The sequence below is a fragment of the Ipomoea nil genome, unplaced genomic scaffold (assembly GCF_001879475.1).
Source record: "Ipomoea nil cultivar Tokyo-kokei standard unplaced genomic scaffold, Asagao_1.1 scaffold0418, whole genome shotgun sequence".
Taxonomy (NCBI): domain Eukaryota; kingdom Viridiplantae; phylum Streptophyta; class Magnoliopsida; order Solanales; family Convolvulaceae; genus Ipomoea; species Ipomoea nil.
This window is the reverse complement of record NW_017616846.1, coordinates 737,835-754,688: the sequence shown is the minus strand read 5'-3', so window position 1 is coordinate 754,688 and position 16,854 is coordinate 737,835. Positions and strand designations below refer to the sequence as shown.

At 33.7% G+C, this 16,854-nt stretch overlaps 2 protein-coding genes across 2 annotated transcripts; one reads left to right on the top strand and one right to left on the bottom strand.

Annotated features, from left to right (window-relative positions):
• Positions 1 to 1,150: 1,150 nt before the first annotated feature.
• Positions 1,151 to 3,010, top strand: LOC109172588 (tropinone reductase homolog). Its single transcript, XM_019321770.1, has 5 exons — positions 1,151 to 1,342; positions 1,437 to 1,644; positions 1,949 to 2,165; positions 2,246 to 2,358; positions 2,477 to 3,010. The coding sequence occupies exons 1-5, from the start codon at positions 1,251 to 1,253 to the stop codon at positions 2,648 to 2,650; spliced, it is 804 nt and encodes a 267-aa protein (XP_019177315.1). The 5' UTR covers positions 1,151 to 1,250; the 3' UTR covers positions 2,651 to 3,010.
• Positions 3,011 to 6,775: 3,765 nt separating this feature from the next.
• Positions 6,776 to 8,497, bottom strand: LOC109172586 (ethylene-responsive transcription factor RAP2-4-like). Its single transcript, XM_019321769.1, has one exon. It carries the CDS (start codon positions 8,047 to 8,049, stop codon positions 7,060 to 7,062), a length of 990 nt encoding a protein of 329 aa, XP_019177314.1. The 5' UTR covers positions 8,050 to 8,497; the 3' UTR covers positions 6,776 to 7,059.
• Between the last annotated feature and the right edge of the window lie 8,357 nt (positions 8,498 to 16,854).

Here is a 16,854-nt window from a genome sequence, read left to right as displayed (position 1 = left end):
GCCCACACCCTTGGTGTTGTTCATGTTGGGTAGCATATATCATAATGGTTTAACACTCGTTTGCCTTCTACAGAATCCAGCACAAATAAGGATGTATATTAATTATTTTCAAAAAAAAACAAAAAACAAAAACAAAAAGATGTATATTTAAAGTAAAAGGTAGAGTTATTCTTAAGAAACAAGAATAAGTACTTGTCTTGGAAGGGGTCGGGTGACTAACTGAGTGTGTATTATGTAATTTGTGGACCATTACACAGAAATGAAGTTTATCTAACACACAATCTTGGATAGTTGTTATAGATTTATTCATCCACTCAAAGAGAATAAATACATGTTACATACGATGAAGTTTGGCAATCTATCAATTTAATGTTGGTAAAAATAATTTTTCTTGTTAATATTTGTCCGTACAGGTTTAGCTTACTGATTTAGTAGGCAATATTTAAGAGAAGAAATCAAGATTCAAAACACCGACAATAACAATATGAGGATTATAAAATGAACAGATTCATTGTGCGCTTGCACACCCAGGCATTTGGCTAGAAATAAGTTCATTTTCATGGTCTATTGAGGGGACTACAGCCATTCAAAATGACAATTGACAAGTCATAAATGGCTTAACGGATTAGCCGTCTTTGCTTGAGATATTTTCTTTTTCTTTTTCTTTTCTTTTTTTTTTTTTGGAAGAAACTTGAGATATTTTTCTCTTCAGAAAAATATTACGCGTAATGTTATTTACCCATTAAAATATTTTTTTCCCTTAATTTCACCCGATGAAGTCATTTAATTCATGACACTCAATGATTACAAATTATGTCAAAAAAGAAAATTAAGAGAGGTAGAAAGCATTTTTCTTTCAAATATTACTTGGATTCTTAACTTTTATTTCTAATTTTTACTGTTTCACTCAAATTCTTGATGTGATTTTTTTTCTTTTATAATCTACATGATAAAATAACTTAGCTTGTCATTACTTGCCATATCAAGAAGTAAAACTGAGATAATAGAGATTGGAACTACATGTATGTAAAAAAATTTCTCTTCACATGAAAAAGGATGATTGTTTAGAAGGGAAAAAATGGGTTGATACTTTATGGATGTTCATAGATGTTGATGTATATATAATTGGACAAAACAAGTGGGCATGTAGCTAGTATATTACTCTATATATATGTGTGTGTATTCTTTGGCGTAGTTAATGGTATTATCATAACAACCAACTAAAGATTTTTTGAGTTCATAAAAATCAAATGGCTGAAACTGAAAATAGGAGTAGTGGAGATGGAAGGTGGTCACTTAAGGGCATGAATGCCCTAGTAACCGGCGGCACCCGAGGTATAGGGTATGTATCTTGAGCAAGTCGCTCACACCAATCAAACTGGTTATAATATTTTGTTTTTGGAGTGTGTATAATGATTTCTTTTTTGTGTATATAGATATGCCATAATAGAGGAATTGGCAAGTTTTGGAGCGAGTATTTATACGTGTTCGCGTAATCAGGAGGATCTGGATAAATGCTTCCAGGAATGGAAAAGTAAGGGATACAAAGTAAGTGGTTTAGTGTGTGACTTGTCATCAAGACCTCAACGGCAAGAGCTAATGGAGAAAGTTGGAGATTATTTTAATGGGAAGCTTCACATTCTTGTAAGTTTTGTTTATTATTGTCACCCTCCCATCCCAGGATTAATCTAGGGTGTGATTGAGTGAAAGAGATTCATCCATCCTTAATCAAAGGTCAAGGGTTCCATTCTTGACTTTGGGTATGAAGCAGCCTTAAATCTCTAGGTCAGCAGTTCCACCCAAAAAAGGTGCGTACAATCCAGCGAGTGGATTAGTCACTATGTCTGTCAGTGGAAATCTTGGGTTCTGGGTATACCAAAAAAAAAAATCACATCCCAGGATTAAAATTAAAGGTCTTTGGTGTGGTAATATTTTGGTTTGATTTTAGGTGAACAATGCTGCAACATCTATTCCAAAGAAAACTACTGATTTTAGTGATGAGGATTACTCAGTGACTATGAGTACCAATTTTGAGGCACCCTACCACCTTTCTCAACTTTCATACCCTCTTCTAAAGGCAACTGGACATGGAAGCATTGTTTTTGTCTCTTCTGTTGCTGGGCTCTTGGCAGTACCTTATTGTTCTCTCTACTCCGGGTCCAAAGGTAGTGTGAACTACAAATCTAAAACTGGATCTAAACCGTAATCTTTTCGATATATCTAACTATAGTTGGTATGAATATAGGAGCAATAAATCAAGTTACAAGAAGTTTGGCATGCGAGTGGGCAAAAGATGATATTCGTGTTAATGCTGTGGCTCCTTGGTTCGTTGAGACCCCCCTTAAGGATGAAGTAGTGGTAAGAAAAAATCTCTTATATGTATCCTCCCTATTTATAAATTAAAATTTCGATCTCCATTCATATATGTATGGTTATTTACTATATTTAATTTGTTGTTTGTTTTTATCATTTCCAGAAAGTTTTTAAAGCAGGAGAGGTAGAGGGGGCAATCAAAAGAACTCCAATTAGCAGGCAGGGAAAGCCTAATGAAATCTCATCAGTGGTTGCATTCCTATGTTTACCAGCTGCTTCTTGGCTCACTGGGCAAGTTATCTGTGTGGATGGGGGCATAACTGCCACCAGCTTCTGATCTCATGAGCATGTATAATATATATATAAAATAAGATTCTGTGGAAATCATTTAAAATCGATCATTTTAAATCTCTTGGAAAGTTTATAAAAGTCTTGATTATATACATCCCGGCCCTAAGGAATTGTTACTTAATTTTTTCATTTTATGAATTTATAACTAAACCAAGCATTACTCAGGCCACCTCATCAAAGCCTGTAAAGGTCGCCAAGAATTGCTTGATTCTTGGCATTTCTTCATCCCTAAACAATATCTATCTATCTGCCTCTCTATTCACACTGCTTTTTAATTGGCCTCTTTTGTATAATTCAATATGCCTTTTCTTTGGTCCAATATCGATCAAGTAATTTCACATTTTGATATATATATGGAATATGTGTTTATATTTGATATTATACTTAGTACATTCAAGGGTGAATTTGAGCTTGGATCTCAATCTTTAAAAAAATTTGTATCATCTAACATGACTTGTGATAAGTGGTTAATTATTACATTTGTTATTTGTAAAATAGGTGACTATGCTATAAATTAATTTGATGAATATATGAATTTTAATACTAAAATTATTCTCTTGTTATATATAAAAAAAAAAAAAGTATCATTTAATTACTCCCTACCTAGCATTTTTTTTTGTCAGGCTATGAGGTGTCCTGAGTAGACCAAACCCTAATACAAAATTAGAAACTATATTAAAAATTTATATTTTTAGAAATTATATTAAAAATATTATTAAACACACAAAAAAATCAAATTTAAAAATAAGTAAATAATACAAAAGAAAATAAATGAATAAGAAATAATTGATTTGACCAATGAATAATAAATAGGACTGATAAAATGGGACCGAACGAGTATAATTTAGAGAAAAAAGTTATAATTTTTCCAATTATTATAATCAATTTGTATAATTCAAGACGGGAATTTGGTTCCTTAAATTGTGTGTAGAATCTTCATCAAGACGGGACTATAAAGCTGGTTAAAAATTTTGTAAATTAAAATTAAAAATTAAAAAAAAAATTAAAAAAAATTTTTAAAAAAAGAAGAAGAACAGAGTGGGGATCTTTAAATTCTTAATTAGGATAACTTTGAAAGATTCTTTCCTCATGGCCTTGGGAGAAGAATAAGGGATCTAAGCTTTTCAGAGTTGCTTTCTTCCTTCAAGATTTTTGGCAGTTGGAAACTTGTCTTTATAGAACGGGACGCAAAGAATCGCACAAAATTTTAAATATTCTTTCAATTAATATAGCCTCGTGAAAATGTCGCAGAGTAACAAATCTTTTTTTTATATATAATTAAGTTTAAATTTTAAAAATTATAATAATATTTTCAAAAGAGTAAAAGACATTTTTGGTCTTAGACTTATAGTGGCTTGGACAATTTTAGTCCTTTATAAAAAAAATTGTCATTTTATGGACAGAGTTATTGTGGCGAGGACATTTTTGGTCCTCCGTCTATATTTCTGTTAGATAACCGTATGAGAGAGGGGCAATTACGTCAATTTAGGCTATCTCTTTATTGTGAGATGGACGATTTTGGTCCCACAACCATGCCTTTACTCAGACCCTCATTTATTTGTAGTTTTGCACTACGAAATGCTCTGCCCACAACCATGCCTTTACTGCAACTTGGACTCTCCGAGTCCTTCGAATTATGACCGAGAAGAAAACAAAACACACATAGATATAATAGATAGAAGGAGATAGCCTAAATTGACGTAATTACCTCTCTCTCAGACGGTTATCTAACATAAATATAGACGGAGGACCAAAAATGTCCTCGCCACAATAACTCTGTCCATAAAATGGCAAATTTTTTTATAAAGGACTAAAATTGTCCAAGCCACTATAAGTCTAGGACCAAAAATGTCTTTTACTCTTTTCAAAATTACGATGGTCCATTTAAAAACGTTTGGCAATGTATTCAGGACGATAGAATAAGGGGATGTTTGGTTCATGGAAAATGTTTTCCAAAGGAAAATATTTTCCTTAAAGTGGAGGAAAATGTTGTTTTCTTGTGTTTGGTTCATGGAATTCATTTTGTTTGGACCAAAATTTGGTTGGAGAAGGAGATAGCCTAAAATTTGAGAAAAACAAAATCCTTGGTTGGACCAAGGATTTTGTTTTCCATGGAAGATGGGAAGAAAAAGTGATATGGAATGCATATTTTACCCTTGGCTACTTTTTTTTTAATTATATTACTTTTATTAATTTGTAGGGGCATATAGGTCTTTATACTCGTTATTCCTTACAATGTCAAATCTAACCAAACAATAGAATTAGTATTCCTAGTAATTCTTTTTCCACCAACCAAACAATGAAATTCATCTTCCTAGTAATTGTTTTTCCATGAAATTTCAATTCCACTTCCCTTAAAATATTTTCCGCGAACCAAATGAGCCCTAAATAACTTGGGGTATAATTGAGTGGAAGGGACTCATACATCCTTAACCAAATGTTAAGGGTTTGATCCGACTTTAAGTATGAAGTAACCTTAAATCTTCAGATCAGTCTCGCCTAACAGAGGGAAGTGCCTTAAATGATTAAAAAAAAAATTCTCTTTAGTAAAAATCTATTCCGTAATTATTTTTAAATTATGAAAGTTGCGGAGGAGTGGAGGACTAGAGGGTCACTGTCATATTTATTGTTTCTAATCTTATCTTTTTGATGTTTAATTTATTTTTATACATTGATAGACAATTACAAAGACTTTTTCAAACCTTATTGAAAGACAATTAAGTTATTGTAATAATTATCTATTTAGTTAAATATTGTATTTAATATGAAATAAATTAAATTACATTATAAAATTTGGTCGACCCTTATACAAATGATATTCTATAATTGAATTTTCAATTTTGGGTGCTAGATTGGAACTGTGGAGTGTGGACCACACAAACCTAACTTTGAATGGCATTCGAATACTTGTCATTTGTCAACTAACATTGGGTGAGGCTAAGAAAATTTTGGGATAAGTTTGAAGATTTGAGGTTTAAACTTAAATATAATGTTGTAGTTAGATAGGGCAAGATAGGCATTCAAAAAAAAAAAAAGATAGGGCAAGATAGACCATAGAGTTTGGCTATCAACGTCTATATCAATGGGAGTGCGAAGAAACAATCAGAGGCTATGACAACAAGTTAGAAACTCTTAGCGAGTGGTGATGTGGATTTACATATAAGATAAGGATTGAATTAAACCTACAATGAAGATTTGGGTATAGTAATTTGGATGGAACTCCAATCAAGTTAATTAGCATATTGATTTGTTAGAGTGTCTCATTAGACTTTTTAGTTTAAATCGATCAGTTATGGACGATCGGAGTGTTTTATTAGACTTCGTAATTGAGTCGATGATGTTAAGATCAAATGCTTATCACTACGCTGAGTCGATGATGTTAAGATCAAATGCTTATCACTACGCTAAAAGTTATAGTTAGTAACTGATAGTGTAAATACGTTGTTACCCGTAATATGGGTCAGATTATATTGGGTCTTAGTATAATCTATTAGTTAGTCTAGGTATTGAGCTCGGGTAGCCAACATGAGGTCATAGATTTCCGAACTGATAAGTGGTAGGTGAAAATGTCTCCTAGCCATACATGCAGTAGAATAAAAAGACACATGCCGGGCTCTCAGCATGAAAATGTCTCCTAGCCATACATGCAGTAGAATAAAGAGACACATGCCGGGCTCTCAGCATGACTGACACATATTGCAGACATACATACAGGAATAAGGAGACACATGCCGAGCTCTCAGCATGACTGACGCTCTCAGCATGACTGACACATGTTGCACATGCAATTGGCAAGCTCGGAAACATTGTCAAAGTTCGATTGGGTACCGAATAGGTGTATAGAACATATTAAGAGATATACTCGGAGAATATTTTCCTATCAGTAACAAATATACAACTTTATTTCCTTATACCCCCACACAGTTTCAAGATATTGGGTACTAACCCTCCCATCATTGGGTGCTAGACTTGGCCTTTATCAACTTCCATCCAACAAATGAGTTAGAACACAATAGGGTGGCTCAACTATAATTTGTGAGAGATCTCAAAATTAAGTTAGAATCTTTTAGTTTGGGATGGCAATTAAGTACATGAATGAAGAGCATAAGAGTGCAGTAATAAACATAAGTCATACATTAAGTTTCTAAACAAACAGACACATTACAAAGTCTCCTTGATCATGGCATAACAAAAACAACAGCCTGACCAAGGAGACAGACACCTTACAAAGTTACATTAAAATATTAACATAAGACATTAATAAAAGACTACTATTCTTTTCCTGACTCACCCACTGCACATGTCAAAAATTCCATTGCAGTGTGACCCTTACATACCTTGACTCTCACTGAAGAAAAAAAAAAAAAAAAAAAAAAAAAGCTATGAAATTTATAATCACAGCGCTGACCAATCGATCTCCACCGACGGGAACTTCTGAAGCGAGAAATTCTCGGATTCCTCGAACGAGGGCTCGGGGAAATCCAAGAACGTGATGTCGGATTCCGGCGAAGATTCCTCGGAGAGCGCAGGGGAATCTGAAGATGAACCCGATTCCGCTTTGATGTTATTGCTTTCCGGTTTGTTCTTCGTCCGCTTTGTCTGAGAGGCCTTCGAGCTCCCCTGTTTCTGCGACTCCGCCAGGTTCTGGCAAATGGCTTGAAGCTTGGCGTCGACGGAGGAAGGCAGCGGCTTAAAGTCGGCGAAATCCTGGCTGAGCTGGTGCCGGAGATTCGGGAAATTCAGCCGCGCGTACTCCCCTCTCAGCTTATACGCCGCCTTGTCGTAAGCCAAGGCGGCTTCTTCCGCCGTGTCGAACGTTCCAAGCCACAGCCTCGTCCGGTTCCTGGGAAGTCTAATCTCCGCAACCCATTTCCCCCAGTGCCGCTGCCTCACGCCCCGGTAAAGCTTCGTGGGTTTATTCGGGGCTCCGGTTTGCTTCATCGGGACGGGTCTGGGTCCGAGATAGCTCAAACAGGAGCTCGGTTGTTGCCGAGGAAGAACAACAGAGGATGAAGCTAAGGATTGTTCCTGGTTTTGCAGATGGATCTGGGCTTGAATTTGAAGGATCTGAGATGGGGTGAGCTGGTTTAGCCCAATCGGACCTCTTTGCTCAAACCCCATACTCTCAAAACCCGAAAACATCCCGGCGGCCGCCGGGATCGGGGTAAATTCATGGTACAGATATGGATCCGTTGAGAAAGAAGATTCAAACGGATAGTACGAGGAAGAAGAAGAAGGGGGAGAAGAAGATGAAAAAGAAGAAGAAGAAGGGGGAGGAGAAGAAGCACCTTTCATAAAAGGTTCAAGTGCCTTCATGAGTTCTTCTCTAAAGGGATCTATATATACGGGACTGCTGCTATTGTATATATCTATAGCTGCTGCCATGGCTTCTCAAAAGTCAAAACACACACAGAAAAAACAGAGATCTGAAGAAAATCAAAAGATCACAAAACAAGAAACCCTGCAGAAAATCAAGAACCTGAGGGATAGAAAAACAGACCCTCCTGGTTGTTTTAATCAAAAGATTTATACTATAATCAAGCTAAAAAAAAAATAAAAATGGATCTCTATTCTGAATCACCTGGCTTTCAAAAAATCAACCACCACCTGTAATCTGGCTTGTTTTTAACGAAAATTTCAGTATTAATCAAAACCCAAAACCAAGAAAAACAAACCGTTTTTAAAATCTCTGAAAATTTCTTGAAAGACAGACGATGACAGAAAGGGATCTCAAGAAGCGGGATGTTAGAGAGGGGGAAGAAAAAAAAATTAAAATCACTCTTTTTTTTTAGATTGCCTCACTGAATTTTTCGCTCTGGTAAAATGGTGGGATGGCTCAGCGTATATAAAGGCCCAGGCCGCGCCTTCCTTTCTCTCTCCCTTCTTTCGCATTAATTCATTTCTATTTTTCTTTTAATATTTATATTTATTTCCACCAAAATTCTTTGCAGTTTAAATACTCCGTATATAATAATAATTTAAAATTAAAATTTAAAAAAAAAATTGCCATTTCGTCAAGATTCGGGAACCCGCAATTCGATGCACATTCACGCGTTCACACCGGGCGAACCTTTTGACGAAAGTACAATCACAAAATTTTATAAAACTATCTCAAATGAATTATACATGTGTTTTCGAATCTTACTTCAATAATTTTATACTCTGCTAAGTTATTTTTCATATACGTCCCGACGGTCCCGTTACAAATGTCTACATCAATATTTTGTATGTAGAATAAAAGTTGGGAGCATAAAGCGAAAATACACATAATATTTTCCTGATTTTTGTTTAATAAAAATACAATACTTTTTTTATATGTGAATAAATGTTATATTTTTAATAAAAATATAATCTGTCTTTTAAAAAGTTATTGCATTAGGGCATTCTCAACTGGTTTTTTTCTCAGTTTTTGTGGATCCAACATCTACCTCATTATCAACTATCTCACTCAAATCACAAAAATTATTCTCATCATTAATTTTTTATTTTTTTTAATTTTTTGTGGACCCACAATTTTACCTCACTATATTTTAATTATTTTTATATCTATTATCATTCTAAAAATTATAATTGTAATTGTAATTATAAATTTGATAACAATAATAATTATACATTTAATAATATTGATAATTAAAAAATTTAATTTAATTAATAATTATAAATTTAATATTATTATTAAATTAAAAATTAAAAACAAAAAAAATGTTAATAAATTACATTAAAAATAAAGTAAAAACCTGGCTATACATTAGTCACGTCTGAAATATATAATATAAGAAATTGTTATAGTTCAAAAATTTAACAGAGTTAGTAGTACTAAAAAAAATTGTCCCGTAAATATAAAATAAAAAGTAATGATAATAAAATTTGTGTTGGAAAAAAATAGCTTAAAATGACATGTTAAGTGACTATTTTGTGGTACAATTATCTGTGGGGTCCGCTTCTGATTTGGGTTGGGTAGAAGTGGATTCAGGTTCTTCGTAGTGAGACGAAGAGATTGATATATTGTACGCTCAAAACTGATAATAGGTGAATGAGATATTGATTCTCAAAATAAACCCATTTGAGTTGGAAAATGAAGGGAAAAAGTTTGGGAGTAGCTTTTGTCCCACATTGGTTTGAGAAGTGGATTTGCACCACTATTTATACAAGAGCTCTTTTAAAATTTATTGAATTGTATAGCATAGAGGTTTTCTTTTGCGCGCTAGGGATGCAAAAATCAAATCTCAACCTCTACCAAACCCGAGTCATATCTCTTCACACTTTCATTCTCAATCTTTTCGTACGATTATTGTTTGGGTTTTACCAACGATATATAAAAAATAATAATCTTTTCGTAGGTTTTACAAACGATATATCCAACAATTTACAGATCCAGCAACACAATCCATGCACTGTGAGATGGCAAACTCCCCGGCCAGGGTGGATGAAATTGAACGTTGATGCGGCTTTGGATGTCAATGCCGGCAAGATGGGTCTCGGATGGGTGCTTCGTGATGACCACGGGAATTTTGTTGCAGCTGCCTGCTCACCATGGACTGGTTCCTTTTCCCCCAGTGAAGCAGAAGCTCTTGCAATCAGGGAAGCCATCAATTGGTCAAAAGCTCTTAATCTGGATCATCTACATGTGGAGACTGATTCTTTATTGGCTGTCCAGGGACTCAAAAGCTTAGCTTATGCCTCCTCTTTTGATTTACTGCTTTTGGATGTAAAAGATACATTGAGTTCTTTTACTCACAGTTGTATCTCGTTTGTTAAGCGTTCTGCGAACTGGACTGCCCACCTCTTAGCTAGGGAGTCTGTTTCTAAGTCTGAATGTATGGAGTGGTTTGCTAACCCTCCTTCTTTCATTTGTAATGCTCTTTATCATGATTTAATCTAAGCTTTCCTTTTCTTCTAAAAAAAAAAAGAAGATAACCTCAGACAATTCATCCTTCCCAATCTTTTCCATAAAATAATAATCTTTTCGTAGGATTATTATTTGGGTATTACCAACGATATATCCAACAATTTGGATGGTTAAAAAAAACCTCAGACAATTCATTCTTCTCAAAAGGTAACAGAACATTTGGGAGGATGTAAATCGTGGTAACTCAACTGAACCACAAAGGCTAGACCGTTGCTTACTGCGCACAAGGAGTCTCCTCACTTTGAGAGATTGCTCTTACAGTGCCGCTAGTGAGATTTAATCATTGGTCATTCTTCCCAAATTTCACCATATGACCACTTGAGTTGTCCATGCGGGCAAAAAACTCAGACAATTCATTATCTTGACGCTGACTGGTGGATTTATGGGACAAGTGGCGGAAGAGTATTGGTTGAATGTAAGCGGCAATCTCCGCGTTAGCTTTAGGAATTTAATACGATGCTTGTCCTATCTACCATTAAATGATGGGAATTCCGGACCGATCTGGATCATTCATTTACCTTGGTGGACCTAAACCATCCATCCGTTGATGTTTCATCCTTGTACAGTACAACTTTTGACCAACTATATCGCATCCGATCTTATTTTATGTGGAGTATATGTATATCTCACTTATTACTTTTAATTAATAATGATTAATTAATTTTTGTTTCTAATATGAATTAAAAGTATATTAAACAAATTAATTTGACCATTTTCACTTACTATTTTTGTCTAACTTAAAATTCTAAATGTTTCATCTAAGTGCGAACCCAAGTAGCGGACCACAATTCCATGAGGGGGGAGGGGCACAAGCAAGACTTACTTTGGCTCATAGCCGACCTTAGTTTGATTGAACCCCGCTTTAGCGGAACACACATTAAAGGACTCAGTCTTGTCCAGAGTAGACATGCTCATGATTTTTCGAGATCACACCGGAGAGCTCATCTTTCTCTAGCCCTCCTAAAAGCCAAGCTCGCGTTGAAGAACCTTTCTCACCTCGGGAAGTCGAGATCGTGATTTGTTGAGCGCATGCCAATGGCCACGCCTCATTTCATAAAGTTGGGCTCATGACATACCCAAGCTCATGAATTGTCGAGTTCATCTCAAGAGACTTAAATGAGTCCAAGCTCGGCCACCACGAGTACAAAGAGTATGAGCATGGGGACTACAAGTGCAAGGAGCTTGAGCTCAGCCTCCAAGAGCACAAGAAGCATGAGCTCGGCCACCAAGAGCACAAGGAGACCGAGCTCGACCACCATGAGTGCATGGAGCCCAAGCTCGGTCACCACGAGTGCAGGAAGCCCGAGCTCAACCACCAAGAGTTCAAGGAGTCCGAGCTCGACCCCTATGAGTGCATGGAATCCGAGCTCAGCCACTAGCACAAGGAGTTCAAGCTTGGCCCCCACAAAAAAGCAGTCACATACCGCTAAACCTACACTTTTAATGGTATGTTTTAGCCTTTTTTTCCAATCTTTTTTCATTTTTCACCTTTCTCCTCCCCCTTTCTAACTTGACAAGAAAAATCAGACAAAAAAATCTCAAAATTAAGATTTGCCGTTACAAGGTTCGGATTCCTCACCATTCTTGTGAAAAAGAATGGCCAATTCAAAACCTATAACGAAAGTGGGGTCACCTCTAGACTAGTGTTTTAGACGTAATGGGTAGAATTTTAAAGGTGAAATAATGTCATACGTAGTAAAGCAGTGTAGCGATGAGTAAAGGGATCGGAGTAGGAGATTATGAAATTGGGGATAGTTGGGCGGGAATTGAATGAACAACATGGTAATAATAGACTAATAGACAGCGACAAGTGGGTCCCAGGTGAGAATAATGAGGATTAAGACGAGAAAAAAAGGGGATTAAATTAAGGAAAAATTATGAGGTTAGACACGGAAGTCAAAGTTCCGGCGCATAAGGTAAGTGAACAGCAACATCATACGTAGTAGTTGTAAATTGTGATTGAGAAGAAAAGCAACTTATTTAGGGTGTGGTTCAGAAGTGACTAATTTATTCTTAATCAAAGGTCAATAATTTAAATTTTATTTTTAAATAATGAACAATTATAAATATTCAGATCAATTGCCTGACCTAATAGACGTATTTATAATTTAACAATAGAATTAATCACGGTGTTCAATGAAAAAAGTCTTAGATTATATTTAAAAATTAAAAAATAAGAAAAAAAAAAAAGCAAAACATGTGGCCATGTGGGTGCGGTGGCACTTCCCACTTGCCACACACAGGGAATGGAACAAATTCGTCGTTAATTGCGGCGCCACCGGATTTCTAGAATCCACTCCCTACAACCAAAAAAAACAAATTCATTCTTGTATTCTTAGAAAAGAATTTTATTTTTCTTTTTCTTTTTCACATATTTTGATTTTGTTAGAAAAAAATTTGTCAATATTTTGTTTAAATTAAGCAAAGCATGTTATATACAATAAATAAAATCAATTTATAAGTTTTACTTTACAAACAAATTATTTATTCTTTGATTATTTTCTTTAATATTTTTATTTATTTTTAAATTTAATTTTTTTATTTAATGTAATTTTTAAATATATAAATTTTATATACTAATACTAAATTTAATGTTTAAAAAATTAAATTAAAAATAATTTCAGTCAAACCTTGATAACTAAATCAGACATATAAAATTGAACGGATGGAGTAATATTTAATTAATTATAAAAGTTTTTATAATTTTTGTTAACTATTTATTCTTTTTTAATTTTAACTAATAAGTTTATTCAGAAAAAAAGGAGATAATTGAATATTTATATTATTTTATGTTTAAGAAATAACTAGTAAATTTTATTATGTGTAAATAATTTAAATATTTTTTTTTATAAAATAATAATTTATGAGCATTATATTCACGGTAGATATCCGCATTTGGTGAGGCGGGACGAGTTTTTTAAAAAAATCTACTCGCTACAAATCTACAATAATCTCTGCATAATAGTGAGACAAGTAAATGTAGTATTGGATACTTTATTGTGATCCTACTTATTATCACATAATTGTTGAGCAATAATAATAATAATAATAATCCAATAGTAGTGTGAGAGCAACTTTTCAAGGTGAGGGGATTTCTTGTGCATAGTGAACACCGGTTTAGCATATGTGCTTTATATTCAGTTGAATTATCATAATTTACATCCTCTCAAATACTCTGTTGGGTTGGAGTGTGGGGACCCTTAGGATTGAGGTTAGCCTTTTTTTTGGAAGAATAATAGTAATGATAAATAAAATAGGAAGCACATGATAACATAGGTGTGTCTCCCTAAAGTGGCGTGAAATTGAAGCATCCCAGAATGATTAAAGACGAAGGGGACATGTGGGTCCCACGCTGACCCGATGAAACGTCGTTTCTTACGTGGATTGCACATCTCCACTGCCTGTCTTGTATTGCACGTAAAGACAACCGCCGCGTTACATACACATTTTATTTTATTTGCTACTCCCTATCAAATTTAACATTATTGTTATCCTATTCCGCTCAAAAACAACATATAATCATATTTAAAATATTTGCTGTCAAAAAAGAAAAACATAAATAATTTCTCCACAATATCATATATATTTTTTTGAAAGCACCACAATATCACATACACACACACATAAAATAAAAAATATTGATCGCTTTTCACTCGATCGATGATAAAAAATCGTGACTTTAAATCACAATGGTGATGATCCAAGAAAATCGAAAATAAATTTGGCCAAGATTAAGCATGCATTCACACTTAAAAAAAAAAAAAAAAAAAAAAAAAAAAAAAAAAAAAAAAACTACCCTCACTTTAACAAAAAAATATCAATTCATGTTATCTTAGGAAAACAAATAAAAAAAACGAACGCGCAAGGTTAGTCCTCATGTTCACACATTACAGGATGTTTGGTTGGAGAAAATTTAAATTCCATTTCCACTCAATTTCCACCTAATTCCAAAGGCCACTAAATTCCTTAGTTTGGTTGGAAGGAATTGCAATTCCCTCATTTTCATGGAATTAAAATCCCATGCCCCCCTTGGGATTTTAATTCCAAGGATTTTAGGAATAAAAAAAATTAATAATGATGAGACGAAATTACCCTTCCCTTTTTTAACCTAAAATTGATGCTTGACAACAACAATGAGCATTTTAGACTTTATACTACTTATTTCCGCTCAATTCCCATGTATACCAAATATTGAAATTAAAATTCCCAGTAATTTTATTCCAAGTAATTCATCTTCCATGAAATTGCAATTCTTTACTCACGTAATTCCCTCTCTCCAACCAAACACCCCGTTAAGACTGGTTCTCATTTGAACGTAACTATATATATATATATATATATATATATATATATATATATATATATATATATATATATATATATATATATATATATATGAGACGGATCATATGAGAATCAACTGCCCAGGAGAAAATTGAGAATCAATCGTAGCCGTTCACGTGTACAGATCTAACGGATCATAAACATTATTTAAAAAAAAATACGGTGGCATTTTCGTAAATAATTGAACTTTGAAGTGCAAGTAAATTGTGTTAAAAGTGTAAGTAACAATTTCATATAATGCACCTAAGTGCGAGTAGAATGTATTAAAAGTGTAACAAATAATGTACACTAAGCATAATATTAAGTGCATCTAACGTTATCATTAGTTGCATCAAACGTTATCATTAAGTGCACTAATGTGAAAGACTTTATCATTAGGTGTACCAATATTAAAAAAGTAAATTACTTGCACTATTAAGTGAAAATGATTGCACTTTTTACTTGCACACTTGCACCAATTACTTGTACTTTTATGTTTTAACACATGTTACTTGCATCAAAATTTGAATTATTTACAAAAATGTCGCCAAATCTTTTTTTTTTTAAATTACATTTTATCTATTAAATCTAGACAAATAGACAACTGCGATTGGTTCTTATCATTTCTTTTCTAAACATTCGTTCTAATCCGAACGCGCCCCTATACATCTTCAACATTAAAAGTGAGAATTGTTACTCCATTAAAGTACATAAACTATACATCTTTTCACTTGATTGAGGTTTAAACTTTAGATTACATTTACTTTAATTCTTCTATTTTTCTATTTTCTTAGTTGTTTATCTTTTATTTTCTATTTTTAAAAAATGTAAGTAAAAATATTATCAATTTTTCTTTTATTTGTTGAAGAAAAAAAAGAAGTTCTCGTAAACACACATTTGTAGTTTCTTCAATTCCAATGATACTATGTATTCCGATATGTTGGAAGTGATGTTGGGTGGTGGCAATCGATGAAGCGATCCAAGTCAAAGAGGATAGTGCTCACCCACCACTCACCACTGGCACTGCTCCCATGCGAGATTCCCTCTCCCTATATTTTATCTCAATTATACACACAACTTAGTTGACTTTGACATGTAAATTAAATAAAAAGAAATAATATATAAACAGTCCGACAAAAAATTTGAGAAGATGTAAATTACGGTGACTCAATAATTTAATAGACAGTGTCAAATATTAGTGCGTACAAGCATTTGACCACTTTAAACATAATTTCCACACTGCTATCACCGAGATTCAAACATTGATCTCTTCTTTCAAATATTACTTACTGAACCACTAAGCTAAGTTCGTGCGGAAATAATTATCATATGTTTTTGTTCATAAAGGTGGAGGTAGTTATCTGCAACGACTTGGACAGTTGGGAGTAGGAACCACCTCGGTGGCCTAAAACTCCTTTGATTATGATATATAATATAATGATTGAGGAAATGTGGGGGGTTCTATTTGGTGAAGGTGTTATTACTTCCATACCTCCTTCATTTTCATGTATTGCTTTTATTTGATTCGAATATATTGATATATAGTTGGGCATATCACTTTTTAATTATGATATATTGGGATTAATTCTCACGAGAACATGTTTTCTTAGTAAAAAGTATGAAAGTATATCATTTAAAACTACAAAGTGTATTCGATAATACGTAAATGTGTGCACAAGATTTATAACTCTAAAAGTGCATTCGATCATATGTAAATACGTACTCAAGTCTCAAGACAGTTGCAGTTTTACTTATCATTGGATGCACTGTGTAGTTTTGTTCGGTGCATTTTTAGCATTTAAAATTTGTAAATCGTGTATGAGTCTTTTAAACAGGCCTTTATCTTTGTGTTAATCTATTAAAAGATAAAAGTCCTGTTTGGTAAAAAAATGACCATTATTTGACCATTATTAATTGTTTGATTTAGTTAAAATATTAATATAAGTGTTTGGTTAATT

What these genes read in the sequence shown, in the direction of transcription:
- LOC109172586 (XM_019321769.1), bottom strand. Translation starts at nt 8,049, where the DNA reads ATGGCAGCAGCTATAGATATATACAATAGCAGCAGTCCCGTATATATA.
- LOC109172588 (XM_019321770.1), top strand. Translation starts at nt 1,251, where the DNA reads ATGGCTGAAACTGAAAATAGGAGTAGTGGAGATGGAAGGTGGTCACTT. An exon ending in ATGGGAAGCTTCACATTCTT is followed by an intron (nt 1,645 to 1,948) that starts GTAAGTTTTGTT and finishes GTTTGATTTTAG; the next exon opens with GTGAACAATGCTGCAACATC. An exon ending in TCTCTACTCCGGGTCCAAAG is followed by an intron (nt 2,166 to 2,245) that starts GTAGTGTGAACT and finishes GTATGAATATAG; the next exon opens with GAGCAATAAATCAAGTTACA.